Source organism: Mustelus asterias, chromosome 7 (assembly GCF_964213995.1).
Source record: "Mustelus asterias chromosome 7, sMusAst1.hap1.1, whole genome shotgun sequence".
Classification (NCBI taxonomy): domain Eukaryota; kingdom Metazoa; phylum Chordata; class Chondrichthyes; order Carcharhiniformes; family Triakidae; genus Mustelus; species Mustelus asterias.
In genome coordinates, this window is record NC_135807.1 from 84827114 (window position 1) to 84844122 (window position 17009).

At 43.3% G+C, this 17009-nt stretch overlaps 1 protein-coding gene across 1 annotated transcript in view; it reads left to right on the forward strand.

Annotated features, from left to right (window-relative positions):
- The window catches only part of LOC144496131 (stathmin-2-like), a 60548-nt gene extending 43973 nt beyond the window's left edge, over positions 1-16575 (forward strand). The window contains exons 4-5 of the mRNA XM_078217115.1: positions 6510-6701; positions 15733-16575. Of these exons, the coding sequence (XP_078073241.1) occupies positions 6510-6701; positions 15733-15792 (252 nt within the window). The 3' untranslated portion in view covers positions 15793-16575. The remainder of the gene's footprint in view (positions 1-6509; positions 6702-15732) is intronic.
- The last annotated feature ends 434 nt before the right edge of the window (positions 16576-17009 follow it).

The following is a 17009-nucleotide window of genomic DNA, read 5'->3' on the forward strand; positions in this document are numbered from 1 at the left end:
AAATGAAAAAAAACTCCTCAATTAAAGTTTGGTGCCGAATGTCCAATGCAGTAACAAGAATAATTCAGAAAGTGCCACACAGTCGTGATTCTAGTTGCCTTATTTGTTTTAAAAGCAAAGCACTGTTATTGTATTCCCAAGGTGAGGTGGCCAGATATTCAATATTTCTAGTATTTAATGCCAGTTCATTGTTAATTAAAATCATAAACCTTTTTTTTAAAAAGTAAAAATGGCAACAACTTTGATGAAATCCCTCAAGGACAGCAGAATGCTATTGAAGTCAATATTCCACTTACTTATTGTAGCAATACTGCAAAATGGACCTCATTATTCCAAATTCCATGGAACATGCAATCAGACAAGGTTAGAACAAAACGGGGCATCTGACTTTAACTGCCCCTGATCCCACTGGGTTGGTGAGATTTCAACTACCTGAGTGAAGCTGCTCAGTTTGTACCAACGAATGCCAAATCGGATGTGATTTCTACTGTGTATTTGTGTTTCTGGTGTTGTTATCCAAATTAGTTTCAGTTTGGAGACTTACTAGTAAGAAAAAATGTAGAAGGTCTTTTTTATTCATCTATGTGCCTGAAAAATGAGTTTTCGAAGTCTACTCAATAATGGGGACATTGCCAACAGTTCCATTCTTGTTCTTCCCTCATCCTTGATGATTTTTTTCTGGTGGTGAGGACCGTCCTCCCTAACCCAAGGAAGATGAGACCAATTGATTTTCCAACATCTTCCTAAACCTACATGTTTGTCATAGATCTCTCTTTAATACAAAGTATAACACTTTATTTGCAATATATCCCTTACTCTAATATGATTTTGGCTCTGTTCCTCTCGTCTGAATCCCATGTCATGTACAATTCAATTTAATGGTTGGTCAGTCAGAATTTTATCGAGCTTCACAAAGGTTTTGAAAACAAATGAAAAAAAAGAAGCTATGCACCAAATGTCAAGTAGGATGAATAGTCCTCTGGACTAGTAATCCAGAGACCCAGGCTAATGCTCTGGGGACCTGGTTTTGGATCCCAATTGAATTTGAATTCAGTAACAGGAAGAAATCTGGAATGACCATGAAACCATTGTCAATTGCCATAAAAACCCATTTGTTTCACCACTGTCCCTTAGGGAAGGAAATTTTCCACCCTTACCCGGTCTGGCCTACATGTGACTCCAGACCCACAGCAATGTGGTTGACTCTTAAATGCCATCTCAAGGGCAATTGGGGATGGGCAATAAATGCTGGCCAGCCAGTGATGCCCACATTCCATAAATGAATTAAAAACAGCTCCTCCTCCCCACAATTGACCTGGTAATTCTACTTCACACAGACTTCCTGTTCCTACAAGATCTATGACTTATCATGAGGAATATCACAGGTGATCAACCAGTATGTTAGAGAAACAGGATGTTTGAGTATTCTGACTGACAGACCATTAATTCAACAGCATTACTACTTGCATCAAATGCCCCAAGCTCCATGTTACACAGAGTAGATGGAAAATAAAGTTCCCTTTCTTCAATTCTGCTCTGTCAAGCACTCCCAATTCATAGCTAGCATGAGTACAATGCAGAATAAAAATAATGTACCTCCAGTCCATGGTTTTCCTATCAGGAGCATAGAACATAGAACAGTATAGCACAGTACAGACCCTTCGGCCCTCGATGTTGTGCCGAGCTTTGTCAAAAACCAAGATCAAGACCAAGTCCGACTCCACTATCACAGCAGGCAGTCCATTCCAGACCCCAACCACTCTCCGTGTAAAGAACCTACCTCGGACATCCCTCCTATATCTCTCACCATGAACCTTATAGTTATGCCCCCTAGTAACAGCTACATCCACCCAAGGAAATAGTCTCTGAACGCCCACTCTATCTATCCCCCACATCATCTTATAAACCTCTTTCAAGTCGCCTCTCATCCTCCTCCGCTCTAAAGAGAAAAGCCCTAGCTCCCTCAACCTTTCCTCATACGACCTACCCTCCAAACCAGGCAGCATCCTGGTAAATCTCCTCTGCACTCTCTCCAATGCTTTCACATCCTTCTTATAGTGAGGTGACCAGAACTGCACACAATATTCCAAATGTGGTCTCACCAAGGTCCTGTACAGTTGCAACATAACCCAACAGCTCTTAAACTCAAACCCCCTGTTAATAAACGCTAACACACTATAGGCCTTCTTCACGGCTCTATCCACTTGAGTGGCAACCTTCAGAGATCTGTGGATACGAACCCCAAGATCTCTCTGTTCCTCCACATTCCTCAGAACCCTGCCGTTGACCCTGTAATTCGCATTCAAATTTGTCCAACCAAAATGAATCACCTCGCACTTATCAGTGTTAAACTCCAACTGCCATTTTTCGGCCTAGCTCTGCATCCTATCTATGTCTCTTTGCAGCCTACAACAGCCCTCCACCTCATCCACTACTCCACCAATCTTGGTGTCATCCGCAAATTTACTGACCCACCCTTCAGTGCCCTACTCCAAGTCATTGATAAAAATCACAAATAGCAGAGGACGCAGCACTGATCCCTGTCGTACACTGCTGGTAACTGGTCCTCAGTCTGAAAATTTTCCATCCACCACCACCCTCTGTCTTCTATGAGATAGCCAGTTACTTATCCAATTGGACAAATTTCCCTCTATCCCACACCTCCTTACTTTCTTCATGAGCCGACCATGGGGAACCTTATCAAACGCCTTACTAAAATCCATGTATACGACATCAACTGCTCTACCTTCATCAACACACTTAGTTACCTCCTCAAAGAATTCAATCAAATTTGTGAGGCAAGACTTACCCTTCACGAACCCGTGCTGACTATCACGGATTTAGCTGCATCTTTCCAAATGATCATAAATCCTATCCCTCAGGACCTTTTCCATTAACTTACCGACCACCGAAGTAAGACTAACTGGCCTATAATTACCAGGGTCATTCCGATTTCTTTTCTTGAACAGAGGAACAACATTCGCCACTCTCCAGTCCTCTGGCACAATCCCTGTGGAAAGTGAGGACCAAAGATCAAAGCCAAAGACTCTGCAATCTCATCCCTTGCCTCCCAAAGAATCCTAGGATATATCCCATCTGGCCCAGGGGACTTATCGACCCTCATGTTTTTCAAAATTGCTAATACACCTTCCCTCATAACATCTACCTCCTCCAGCCTATCAGTCTGTATCTCACTCTCATCCTCAAAAACATGGCCCCTCTCCTTGGTGAACACTGAAGAGAAGTATTCATTCATCGCCTCTCCTATCTCTTCTGACTCCATGCACAAGTTCCCACTACTATCCTTGACCGGCCCTAACCTCACCCAGGTCATTCTTTTATTTCTCACATGAGTAAAAAGCCTTGGGGTTTTCCTTGATCCGACCCGCCAAGGACTTCTCATGCCCCCTCCTAGCTCTCCTGAGCCCTTTTTTTAGCTCATTCCTTGCTACCTTGCAACCCTCAAGCGACCCAACTGAACCTTGTTTTCTCACCCTTAGATATGCTTTCTTTTTCCTCTTGACAAGACATTCAACCTCTTTTGTGAACCATGGTTCCCTCACTCGGCCATTTCCTCCCTGCCTGACAGGGACATGCCTGTCAAGGACATGCAGTATTTGTTCCTTGAACAAGCTCCACTTTTCATTTGTGCCTTTCCCTGACAGTTTCTGTTCCCATCTTATGCTCCCTAATTCTTGCCTAATCGCATCATAATTACCCCTCCCCCAATTATAAACCTTGCCCTGCCGTAAAGCCCTATCCCTCTCCATTGCAATAATGAAAGACACCGAATTGTGGTCACTATCTCCAAAGTGCTCTCCCACAACCAAATCTAACACTTGGCCCGGTTCATTACCCAGTACCAAGTCCAATGTGGCCCCACCTCGTCGGCCTATCCACATATTGTGTCAGGAAACCCTCCTGCACACACTGTACAAAAACTGCCCCATCCGAACTATTCGACCTATAAAGGTTCCAATCAATATTTGGAAAGTTAAAGTCACCCATGACAACTACCCTGTGACCTCCATACCTATTCATAATCTGCTTTGCAATTTCCTCCTCCACATCTCTATTACTATTTGGGGGCCTATAGAAAACCCCCAACAACGTAACCGTTCCTTTCCTATTTCTAACTTCAACCCATATTACCTCAGTAGGCAGATCCCCCTCGAACTGCCTTTCAGCAGCCGTTAAACTATCCTTGATTAACAATGCTACTCCTCCACCTCTTTTACCACCTTCCCTACTGTTACTGAAACATCTATACCCCGGGACTTCCAACAACCATTCCTGTCCCTGTTCTAACCATGTCTCTGTAATGGCCACAACATCAGAGTCCCAAGTACCAATCCACGCTCCAAGTTCACCTACCTTATTCCGGATGCTCCTTGCATTGAAGTAGACACACTTCAACCCACCTTCCTGTCTGCCGGTACACTCCTGCGACCTTGATACCCTCCTCAGTACCTCACTACACTCAACACTGGCTTCTGGACTACAGCTCATTTTCCCATCCTCCTGACAAATTAGTTTAAACCCCCCGCCCCCCCGAAGAGCCGTAGCAAATTTCCCTCCCAGGATATTGGTGCCCCTCTGGTTCAGGTGCAAACCACCCTGTTTGTACAGGTCCCACCTTCCCCAGAATGTGCTCCAATTATCCATGTAACTGAAACCCTCCTTCCTACACCATCCCTGCAGCCACGTGTTCATCTGCACTCTCTCCCTGTTCCTCAACTTGCTAGCACGTGGCACCGGCAACAAACCAGAGATGATAACATGGTTTGTCCTGGCTCTCAGCTTCCACCCTAGCTCCCTAAATTCCTGTTTTAAATCTCCGTCCTTTCTCTTGCCTATGTCGTTGGTACCGATGTGTATCACGACTTGTGACTGTTCCCCCTCCCCCTTAAGGATCCTGAAAACATGGTCCAAGACGTCACGGACCCTGGCACCCGGGAGGCAACATACCGTCCGTGAGTCTCTTTTGCTGCCACAGAACCTCCTATCTGTCCCTCTAACTATCAAGTCCCCAATAACTATTGCTCTCCTGCTCTCCCCCTTTCCCTTCTGAGCCACAGGGATGGACCCAGTGCTGGAGATCCGGTCACTGTGGCTTACCACTGGTAGGTCGCCCCCTCAACAGTATCCAAAGCGGTATACTTGTTGCCGAGGGTAACAACCACAGGGGATCCCTGCACTGACTGCTTCCTCCCAGCCCCTCTCATCGTCACCCATCTATCTTCATTCTTCGGAGTAACTACATCCCTGGAGCTTCTGTCTATGACCACCTCTGCCTCCCGAATGATCCAAACTTGCTCCAGATCCCTAACACGGTTTTCAAGGAGCTGAAACCCAAACAACTGAGATTAAACCCAAACAAACTGAGATTCAAACTGAGCAATAAAGTAAAAACTGGTCTATAATTTCCCAATTTATCCCTACTTTTTTGAAGGGAGGTTACATATAATGGCATTTGTGCTGTTTTCCTGGATTTTCCCTTCATCCCTGAGGAAATTTACCTCCAGTATTTTTTTAGTATTTCTGCTACTTCCCTCACTCTCCATTACAAACTTTCCACTTTAACAGTTCTACCTTTATCTTGACTATTCTTTGATTATTAATGTTCCCTATAAAGGACAGTTTATTGTCCTTTAGATTTTTCTCTCTTTATAGATTTCCTTTTTACAGCTTCCTATATATTTTCTATTTATCCTTCCTTCGATTCTATTACCCAATCATCCTCTTATGCACCAGTTCCCTCACCGCCTTCCTTTTCATTTCTTTTTTTGAACATTTCTTGATTTTCACTTTTTCCAATTGCTGTTAGAGATTTCTCACATTGCTGCCCTGTTTATAAGTGTCCTACCCTTTAATCCGAGGAAGATTTTTTTTAATTGCTGTATAATTTGCTTTTTACAAATCCAGTCTTTGACATTTTCTTTTTCTGTTCTCACAAGGAACCTAATTATATTGTAATCACTGCTTCCCAAGGGATGAAATGGTATATTTTGATTTTTTTTAAAACTCTTATTATGCTGCCTTCATAAACTGGTGAAAAGGATTTTTGCCACACACCTTTCTTTAATGAGCATGTAATTACGGGTGAAGTTGAATCCGTTCACTTGGAGGTGGATTTGCTCGCTTATTGATTCCTATTTTCTCTTAAACTTAAGAGAAGTTGTATTGATCCTTCTTTTGCTTGCTACACTTATACTAATAAATGTGGCTTCACTTCTGAGATAGTGTCCTGCACTAATAACACTTGTTTTGTAATGAAATTAAGGTTTTCCAATCTGTGCATGGATGTTTCTGCAAAAGCAAGCTATACAATTAGAATATTTAATAAATGGCTCAGTGAATCACAGCACATAGAAGATGGTGCTACCATTTGAAAAGAACAGTAGAATTGAATCCTATCCCTTGTAGCACTTTGTGGTATTGTTTCAATCATGTACACACAAGGTCAAACAGAGCTGCTATATTTTTTGTATATTTTCTGTTGTCTGCAGTCCCAGGAGGCCCAGGTGCTTAAGCAGCTTGCGGAAAAGAGAGAGCATGAGCGAGAGGTCTTGCAAAAGGCTATGGAAGAGAATAATAATTTCAGCAGGACTGCAGAGGAAAAGCTGATCATAAAGATGGAACTGAACAAGGAAAACCGCGAGGCTCATTTAGCCGCTCTCATGGAACGTCTCCGCGAGAGGGTAAATATTGAACAGAGATTTGTTTAATGCCATCTACATCTATACTTCCACTCATTGTGGGGTCATATTCAGCTTCACCGCCTAGGTGGGAGTGTAGCAGAGTACATCGACCAGGTGTTGTCAATCTCATTGGATTTCATCCCATCATGATAAGCTGTATAAGCAGTAGGCAATTCATCTTGTCCACATTTCAACCCAGCTGGGGAAGTTAAAAGCTTACCTGACTCTATCACAATCTCTGCCAGATATTAATTTTGCTCATATCTAAATTCAAATACTTTACAAAGCTTTTAGAAAGCATTGCAATCTTTCAATAACAACTTTTATTATTAGCAGTGGTAACAAGTGTTCATAAATTTCAGCAGGTCATTCATCCCAAGATCGCGTCCTCATGCAGTGTTGCTCAACATGCATATTTAACCCAACAATTTACATTGCATAGCACCTTTCAAACCAGAGACACTTCACAGAGAGCTGGGTCATGACAGAAGAGGAAAGTTTTGACAAGAATTTAAAGGTGGGGTAGAAAGTGACAAGATTGATTTTTAATAAGGGAACAGGCCTATAGGGACTGAAGGCTTTTCCATCAGTGGCAGAGGAGAAGAAAGGCTGGTGGGGGAACGTGTTACAGAAGTAAGCAAGCTGTTTTCTAGAATATAGGGCTGAAGAAAATTACCCAGGTATGGATTTTCTTTCTCGAAACTGCCTGTTTAATGGTTGGTTGTGCAGTGCTAAAGAGAGGAGACAAAGGGCTTTAGCGGTCAGTGGTGAAACATGGACGCTTGCCACTGACCTCAAAGAAAGCTAACCACAATGATTTGGTGGCCTGTGTGGCGTGATTTATTTCCCTTTCACTGATGGCAATTTATATCTGGTTCTGAGTTAAGGGGATGGAGCAGCAGTGATGTCTTTAAGCAGATCGGCAACACAATCACATCAACTAAAAATGCAATGCAACACAATCATATTAACAACTAACAACACAACCCAACCCAATCATATCAACAATTAACTCAACCCAACCTGATCATATCAACAACTAACAATGCAACGCAACCCAGTCATAGCACCAATTAACGCAACCCAACCCAATTCTATCAACAACTAATGCATGCAACTAACCTGACAGTTAAAAGCACTTAAAATCCTTCACTTAATTTTCAGACATCATAATAAATGATTATGATTGGGTTAAGACAGAAGTTTAAAAAAAAGAACAATTTTAAAAACTGACAAATTGTTTTTAATCATAATGGAGGAATTTGACATTGCACAAACAATCTTAACCTTTCAGGGCCAGTGAGGGTGTTTATCAGTGAAGGTGTTTCTCAGTTATTATGAAGTTAGTACAGCGTTAAAACACCAGTTATTGTTCATTTAACAAGGTGTAACTTTTTCAAGTGTTTTTGCCAAATCTTCACCTCTTAACTTAACAGTGAAACTTTTCATTAATTCCATTGATTACAGTCTGGCGATGGCTTCACAGCACACTTTTGGGAGAAGTGTAGAATCACTGACAGAACCTTCTGGATTTTCTTGTTATCCTGTGCATGTGCCGTCTCCAGATTTTGCTGTCCATTTCAGTGGAGTAATGAAGGCAAACGCTAGTAGTTTTGCATCATTGCAGTGGTAATTTCCAGGCCTTTGTGTTAGACCAGTGCAATTCAGCCCCATCATATGTCATGGCCACCCAGAAAATCACCACTTGCCATGGGTTATAAGGAAATTGGCAGATGTGTCCAAGCTGTCCTGGCAATTTCCCCCATTTAGCAGTCAAAGCTCGGATCAGAAAATACTGCCACCACATCAGTGATAGTAAGGACAGTTCCAGTGGTGGTTGCCACTTTGAGGAGGCCATTATTGGAAATCTTTATCACGTGTTTCTGGAGATTTATTCAGATGTGACTTTTGGCTGTGGCTCTCAACGGCTACATCGAAAAGGTCACCTGCCAATTACAATGCATTGTCATGTTTGAATTCCCAATGATAATCTCTCTTCCTGGGTCTATGAATATGTTTGTTTTCAATCCAGTCGTATCCCTTCCATTCGGTTGATAGGTGCTTCCATGAAGTAATTCATTAGAAGGCTGATCATAGACAAGAAGCTCATTTCTACAAGGAACAAGGTCTTATCATTTATTAAAGTGACCACAGCATGGAATCTTGGGGGCAATCTTAACCTAAATAGCCAGGCAGGTTTTACACCCCTGCCATTATTGTATTCCACTGAAGTCAATAAGAGTTAAATCAGGTCTGGATGTAAATCCAGCATTGCATCCGATCCAGTCACCACCTCCCCGCGCCCCCCCCCCCCCCCAAATTGGGCCAGTAGTTTAAACTTGCCCCTTCGGGTCATGCTATTTCCTGCATGCATAATCAATTCACAGTATAGCACTTTATTAATAAGATAATAGGTATTTTATTCAGGAAACCATTACAATTTCTATCCTTCTCTATGAAAAGCAACAACAATGAACAGTGAGCTAACAGAGTATCAGAATTCCCCAGGCACTGCCCAGATTAGAACGTTCCTTAAATGCCATCTATGGAAAGAGGTGTTTTTCTATTAATATGCAACTAATGTTGGAATCCATCCATACAATCCTGTGTGAGTTGCAGGGAGTCGGCCTGTTGTTTCTGTATAATAATTATACCAGGGCTAGGAACATGAGCAGTTATGGATTGATTGATTTGAATACTCACGGCAGCTGGTGACATCTCCACAGCAAAGAACAGGCACAACAAAGATTATACATCCACCAGGAGGACATGTTCAAATCTCATTTTAGGTATTTCAACAGGTCTGGATTTTTAACTATTCAAGGATGAGTTTATACTTCTGAGTGATTTTGGAACAGAAATGTTATGGTAACTGATTTCAATGACGTACATTTCTTACCAATTTGAATTAAGTCATTGTTGTGAAATCATGTGAAGGGCTTTTGTTTTATCTCTGTTGAGGTTAGAATTTGAACATTTCAGATCCATGTTCAGATCAAGAATGGTCAACACCCAATAGAGTAAACCCTGTGCTTCTATCCCTTGCATCTGCTTTTTAACTAAATTCATGCTACTAATCTCTTATTTCCACTTGGTTACTTCTCAGTGACTGAAAAAGTCACTGGGAGTCTTTAGCTGAAGGGCACACTTGCAATTGTGTCTTCCTTGCATTTGCAAGGGTAACAAGAACCTGGCCTGAAGTTCCCTCATGTGCTAGCATCACTGGGGGGTTAAAGGGAAGGTGCAGCAGTGTCAGCATCCAGAGAGACAGAAACATTTGTGACCACTCTTTGCAGCTCACTGCTGGTGGCCATAGATTCATCTGTGTTGATGTTTGGCTAGAGAACACACCACACACAGTTCCAAACAAGTGTTAAAAGCTCAGTTATACGGGTCTGTTATGTGTGTGGGACTTAACACTCAGTTCAAATAGCCATTCTGAGTTTGGGTTTCCCTCCAATGTGTATTGTGCCCCTCCCCCTCTTTCTGTCAGCAAAAATTGTATCTGTCGGAGATGTGGGAAGGGTTTCCACATCCAGGTCTTGCCCACCTTTTCTAATTTTCTGCAGAGGCTATAAAATCTGGCCCATTGTATTTACTGCAATAGCGAGTAATGGACTTTTCCAACTTATCCACCACTTAAACATAGGGCAGAATTTTATGCTTCACCAAATTGGGTTCTGAGGCGCAGGAGTGCATAAAATTGGATGTATGGGATTCCCCAGGAAACCCACCTGCCCAAACCCAGATGTAATTTCACACTTGGGAAGGGCAGGGGATCAGATGGGAATCCCACACTTTCATCTATTAAGGCCTTTAAGTGGCCAGGGCCTTATCCTGCCCAGCCTCAATTTTTAGGCTGTGGTGGGTAGGGGGGAAAGTGACAAAAAGCTTTTCCCCATCTCCGGCAGGAAGGGGAGAGCTCCTCACTCTGAAGGCCCATTCAGAGTTGGGGTGCGCGCACACACACCCCACCCCTGGGACATTGAAGCTCCAGGCCTGCTCCTCCAGACCTACCTCCCGACGTTGGAATTGCCCCCTGTCCTGACCCCCCAAGGGACATCTCCCACCCTCTTGTCTTCAGGACACCCAGGACTTACCTTTGCAACGGTCCCAGGACTTAGTCCCAGGCAGAGTGCTGCTGTACTGCTTCTGGCCACTGCAGCGCTGTGCCCGGCTGAGTTGGCTGGGCCAATCTGATTGGCCGACAGCACTCACAGAATAGACTTCCATCCAAGGGTGGATGAAAGTCCCGCCTATTACCAATCAACGCTCAAGTGAGCATTAAATGGCAGTGGGACATTGAGAGTCAGCAGTTATGCATTTGCTGACTCTCAGGATGGCGAGGGCCAATTATTTGTCATCCTTAAAATCCTACCCATAGCATCAATTGATTATTTCTTTTTGAAAACTTGGTCCCTGCGATCTGAATCTAACATGCCACAAAAAGGTTACTGCACAAGATAAGAGCTTATGATGTTGGAGGTAATATATTAGCATGGATAGAGGATTGGTTAATTAACTGGAAACAGAGTCTAGACAAATCATTTTCAGGTTGCCATGGAAGTGCCATAGCTTGGCATTGGGGTATGTGGGACTATAATGAGTGGGTGGGGCATAGCTTGCCATGGGGGGCATAAAGAGGACCTTTTCAACTAACCTTTCAAAATGTTCCCTCATCTAACTATGATCCACGACACTTCTAATTTGCTGTGAAACACAACTCTTTCAAAAACTGGTGAGGTGCCACCAGGATCAGTGCTGGGCCTTTAACTATTTGCAATTTATGTTAATAACTTGGACCAAGTTTATTATGGCTAAAATTTCTGATGATACAATGATGGAAAACAAGTTGGTGATGAAGAAACAAAAGCCAAGATTTTTATGCAGTCAGGGAAACTCGTGGAAGAATTCCTGACCCCATTCTTGGGGTTTCTAATTTTCACCATGGCCCTTTTCAAGGGTTTTTCAGGCCACAAGCCTGCACCCTACTCCTGACTTGGCCAGCTCCATAGCAGAGATGGACATGTCCTAATTCCATGCCATTTTCATGGAGTCAAGCCAGCTTTTCAGAGTTCTGATTCACCTCCGAGTCATGAACCATAGTCTGATTAAGGGAAGTTTTTGAAAGATAAGTTCAAAAGGTCCTTCCCATGCCCACTGTGGCCCCTCATACCAAGTTGTGGTAGTTCCATGACCAATCACCCAAATACACTGTACAGAACCAGTGGGCCTGAAAGAATGTGTTTAAAAATAAAACTTCAAAAAAGTAATTCATTCATAACTTCCTACTTCCTTAAAAATAAAACTCCATTCACTACAGGCCAATAACGTGTGAATCATCTAGATCAATACCAGAACCAAAAAGCACTTGAAACCTTTTCATCTTGTTGTGCAATTGACAGCATATATCAGCTGTCAATCAGGCAATGTTTTCCCCAGACTGTTTCAACAGTTTAATGGTTGTCTGGGCACATAGCCAAGCCTTGTTATGCATTCTTGACTGAGAGGGGTGAGGCTAGAGGGTCTTTTTTAAAATTATTATAACTGGGTGAAGTCCCCAACACTGAAGTTGGCCTTTTAAACAGTCCACATCAGCAGCTGGCCGCTCCTGTCACTGCCTTTGAACTCTTCCTGTGTCGGCTGGCCTGCAGGCACCACTCTAGCAATAAAAGATTGTGCCTGCAGAGACATTGTCCCCTGAAACTTTCCCGGTTCACACAATCCTCTTGAGAATGAGAACCCAGGCCAAAGAGTCTGCAAAGAGATATGGATAGGTTTAAGTGAGTGGGCAAAAAATAGCAGATGGAGTATAATGTTGGAAAATGTGAGGTTATTCACTTTGTGGGGAAGAATGGAAAAGCAGAGTGATATTTAACTGAAAGGAGGCTAAAGAATCCTATGATAAGGAGGGATTTGAGTGTTCTCATGCATGAATCACGAAAGATTAGTTTGCAGGTACAAAATTAATTAGGAAGGCAAATTGCCTCTTAGCCTTTGTTGCAAGGGGATGGAATGTGGAAGTAGGAAAGTCTTGCGACAACTGCGCAGGACATTGGTGACTGTGTACCTACAGTACTGCACGCAGCTTTGTCCCTTTACTTAAGGTGAGGTAAACTTGCATTGTGAGCAGTTTAGAAAAGCTTTGTCTGGGATGAAGGCGTTTGTCTTGTGTGGAAAGTTTAAGAAGGTCAGACCTGTATTCTTACAGTATACAAGAATGAAAGGTTATTGAAATATATAAGACCCGAATGGCACTGAGAAGATGCTGGGAGGATGTTTCCTCTCCTGGAGGAATTTTGAATTAGAGGACACAGTTTCAAAATAGAGGATCCCACATTTAAGACAAGTGATGAGGAGGAATTTCTTCTGAGGGTTGTGAATCTCTGGAATTTTCTGTAAGCTGTAAAGGCTGAGCCATTGAATATATTCAAGGCCAGGACCAGCCGTTTTTTGAACCAAAAATCTGCCTACCTGTCTGTGTCAGGGTTGTGAGAAGCAAACAGGAAAATGGAATTGAGGCCAAGATCAGATCAGCTATGATCATATGGACTCCACTCACCTGATGAAGGAGCAGCACTCCGAAAGCTCGTGATTCCAAATAAACCTGTTGGACTTTAACCTGGTGTTGTGAGACTTCTTACTGTACCCACCCCAGTCCAACGCCAGTATCTCCACATATGGAATGACAGAGCAGGCCCAAGGCACTGAATAACCTGCTCCTGCTGCTATTCTGTTCTTATATTCTTAATGTCTGCTATCACGCAACCCGCTTGTCTGAGGTTTGTTACTTTTACAGTGCACCACTAGGTGGAGCATGATACAATAGTGAGCCATTGCCCAGAGAAAGAATGGGGGACTGAATCTCAAACTGATTCTGTTGCCTGGCTTTGTGGTGAGGCAGGATGGTATGTCATTTTAAGGCTTTTCTAAAAACAACTTGTGATTATGCTCTCATTCTCCGAGAAAGTTTTTTTTTGCTCCAGCCTATGACAAAGTCAATCCAGCTCCCTCAATATTAGCTGGAGTGACGGGCATGAGTTGAAACTATGTTCCTGTGACCCTGCTGTCCAAGAGGTATACATGGAGGCAGGGCAGATGCACAGTAAATGGCAGCTGGACTTGTCCCTGGTTCCATCTCTTCCCTCTTCACACCTTAGAATGGAACACACAAAACGAGGTGCTTGCGGAGATGAAAATGGGACAAAATTCTTCCGAAGATGATCCCATTCCAATTCCGGACACTCCCTGAGCTGCCAAATAAACACCATCTCAGTGGGAGAGGCAAATTTCAGCCAGCGGCCGCCTGAAATGGGTGACAATTTGGGGCCGTGTCCACACCACCGGGGTCTCGCCAACATCTGGAAGCTCAAACTGTGAGGGGTGCGTGTCGGACGGATTCCTGGCTGCAGCTTACAGCTCTGGGAATTAGAAATTCAGCCAACTCCCACACTGGGAATGCTGATGGGCCGGGCCGGGTCAGCATAAGGTGGAGGGGGTGGTTATCCCAGAGGAGGATCACTTATTGGGATGCGGTGAATGGTTCCTGGGCTGCTTGCTGTGTAAATGCCAAAGATCCACCTAAAGACTGTTGCTGAGGTTGCTCAATGGCCCAGTGACAGGAACAGATGGGCAGAGTGGGCTCTGCACAGGTTTCACTCTCTGAAACCTGTAAATCCTGCAACTAATGTTGATCCCTGATTTGCATATTTAAATATTGAGGTGGACAGAATGCAACAGGCAAGACTCGAGTATCAAGGGGGTAACCAAGACATCCCCACAATCTCATTTCAGGTAAGAAACAGGTAGCTTATGCTGCAAGTTTGTTCATACCACCATTTCCATTTTTAAAAAGATGAGAGGAACCTACTTGTACTGACAAGTTTCCTTAGGGGCAATATTGACTTTGAGCAACCATTCAGGCCGGCCGGATTTTCCAGTCCCGCTGCAGCGAACGGAGATTTGGCTGAGCAGCAACTTCTCCATTCTCGCTTGCAGCAGCAGCGGGGGCATGAATGGCCGGAAAGTCCCGGCCCTATAACAGGTGGCACTGTTGATATGACCCATTATCATTCTTTACCTCCCTTAGATTTGCTAGAAAAACCCATCAAAACCCCTGTCACAGCGCCATCTACAGGCATAGTGTATATTGTAGTTAAATCAGGGCCACTTTTACATTCAAATATCGATAGGGTCAGGTTGACATCAGAGTTCTCCAATGCATTTTGAAATGGAGTGTTGTGATCCACCTATTATTTTTAATATCTAATAGCTGTAAAAATAAGCAATATTAGCAATCCTACTGACAATAAGGAAGTGAAATAGCTCCTTTAAACGTGACTGAATGTATTCAATCTATAATAGGGGCGGCACGGTAGCACAGTGGTTAGCACTGCTGCTTCACAGCTCCAGGGTCCCGGGTTCGATTCCCGGCTCGGGTCACTGTCTGTGTGGAGTTTGCACGTTCTCCTCGTGTCTGCGTGGGTTTCCTCCGGGTGCTCTGGTTTCCTCCCACAGTCCAAAGATGTGCGGGTTAGGTTGATTGGCCAGGTTAAAAATTGTCCCTTAGAGTCCTGGGATGCATAGGTTAGAGGGATTAGCGGGTAAAATATGTGGGGGGAGGGCCTGGGTGGGATTGTGGTCGGTGCAGACTCGATGGGCCGAATGGCCTCCTTCTGCACTGTAGGGTTTCTAATCTTCCTTTGAAATAACTTTATTCATCGTTCTTTGCTTGGGGTTATTTTATTCCATTTGACGTTTACTTTTGTTTGTGCCTCCTTTTTCTCTGTAATTGTTTCAGTTATGATGTGGAGTTTAACCTGGTGTTGTGAGACTACGTATTGTTTCAGTTAGACCTGGGGTGCGATTTGCCTCATAATGAGGGTGACGTAATGTCTGCTGCTGTGCACCATTCAACAGGCGGTGATCATCTTGCACCTTTATCACTAATACATCTTGGTGAGACAGTGCGCTGCGCTGTGAGACCTACATGAGCAATACACTTGGTAAATATGTCTCATTACCCTTACAGGAGAGGCATGCCACAGAGGTCCGCAGGAACAAGGAACTTCGGGAGGAGATCTCCGGCTGAGAGTTGATGTCTTTGATGCATTTCATCATCCTGAACAAAGCCTTCCGCCCGTATATTCTGGATAGTGATACATTAGTATGGGTGTCATAAGACATGGTTTAAGAAAAAAAAATCAATAAGTCAATTAATATAATCAAAATTTTAGTTTAAAAAAAAATTACACAAAGAAAGGTGAACCAATCAATTTGCAAAATGATGTGCTTGATGTGGAAACACAACTTGGGTCTTTGTTTTGTAAATACAACTCTTTTGTTAACAATCTGAGTCTGGCGTGATACAAGCTGTTTCATATCTTAACTACGTCCTGCAACAAGTTCTTTATGTTGTCTCCTTTCACTGATTTAACTTTGCTCGATCTGTTCTTTGGAAGCTTTGTACTCATCAGTATATAGAGAGAGAACCTGAGGAAATATCAAGGTCAGATAGTCAATGGTGCTAGTGATTTTCTGCGTACACGTCAACCCAGAACTGCCATGTTCTGTATTCCACAACACATGCTGGCCTTGACCCTTCACTCTCAAGCAACTTGGTCTGTTTTTTTTATTTGTTCAAATCCCGTTGATCTGTGGGCAGGGCGTTGTACTGGTCTTTTTGGGGGATGGGGGTGGGAGGGGGATTGTGCCAAGTAAGGTCACTAAGAGCACCCAAGACCCTAGGAATTGGTTCCAGCTATTAAAGTTATTACCTAAGAAGGTTGCTGCCTGCTTATTCTAATCTTCATTAGTGGTATTTTCATGTATGTCATTGTGAGCAAGCTGTGATAATAAAGAATGGAGTTCTGTGAACTGTAAAATGTACGGTCTGTTCATTGCTTTATTCTCCTCTGAACACTGTTGTTTCATACCACACTGACAGACTTGTGATTGTTGTAAAGGAATCTGGTTTGTTCAAAATGCATCAGCGAAGCATTCCCCAGTGATTCAGACTGCAGTACCAGGACATTAGGAGCAGGTGTTGGCTATTCAGCCCCTGGCTAATCCACCATTCAACCAGAGGGTGGCTGATCTGTGCCACAACTCGATTACTCTACTTTTGCTCTATTTCTCATAAAGAATGTGAAGAATGGTTGCTTAGAGAAGGCAACAAAGAGCTACCAATAGCAAAGAACCTGTGGTTTCTGAACTTGTAAAATTCTTTCCCTCGATGTGAGCATCACTGACCAAGACCACCATTTTGTTACCATCCCTAATTACCCTCGAAGGTGATGCTGAACCGCC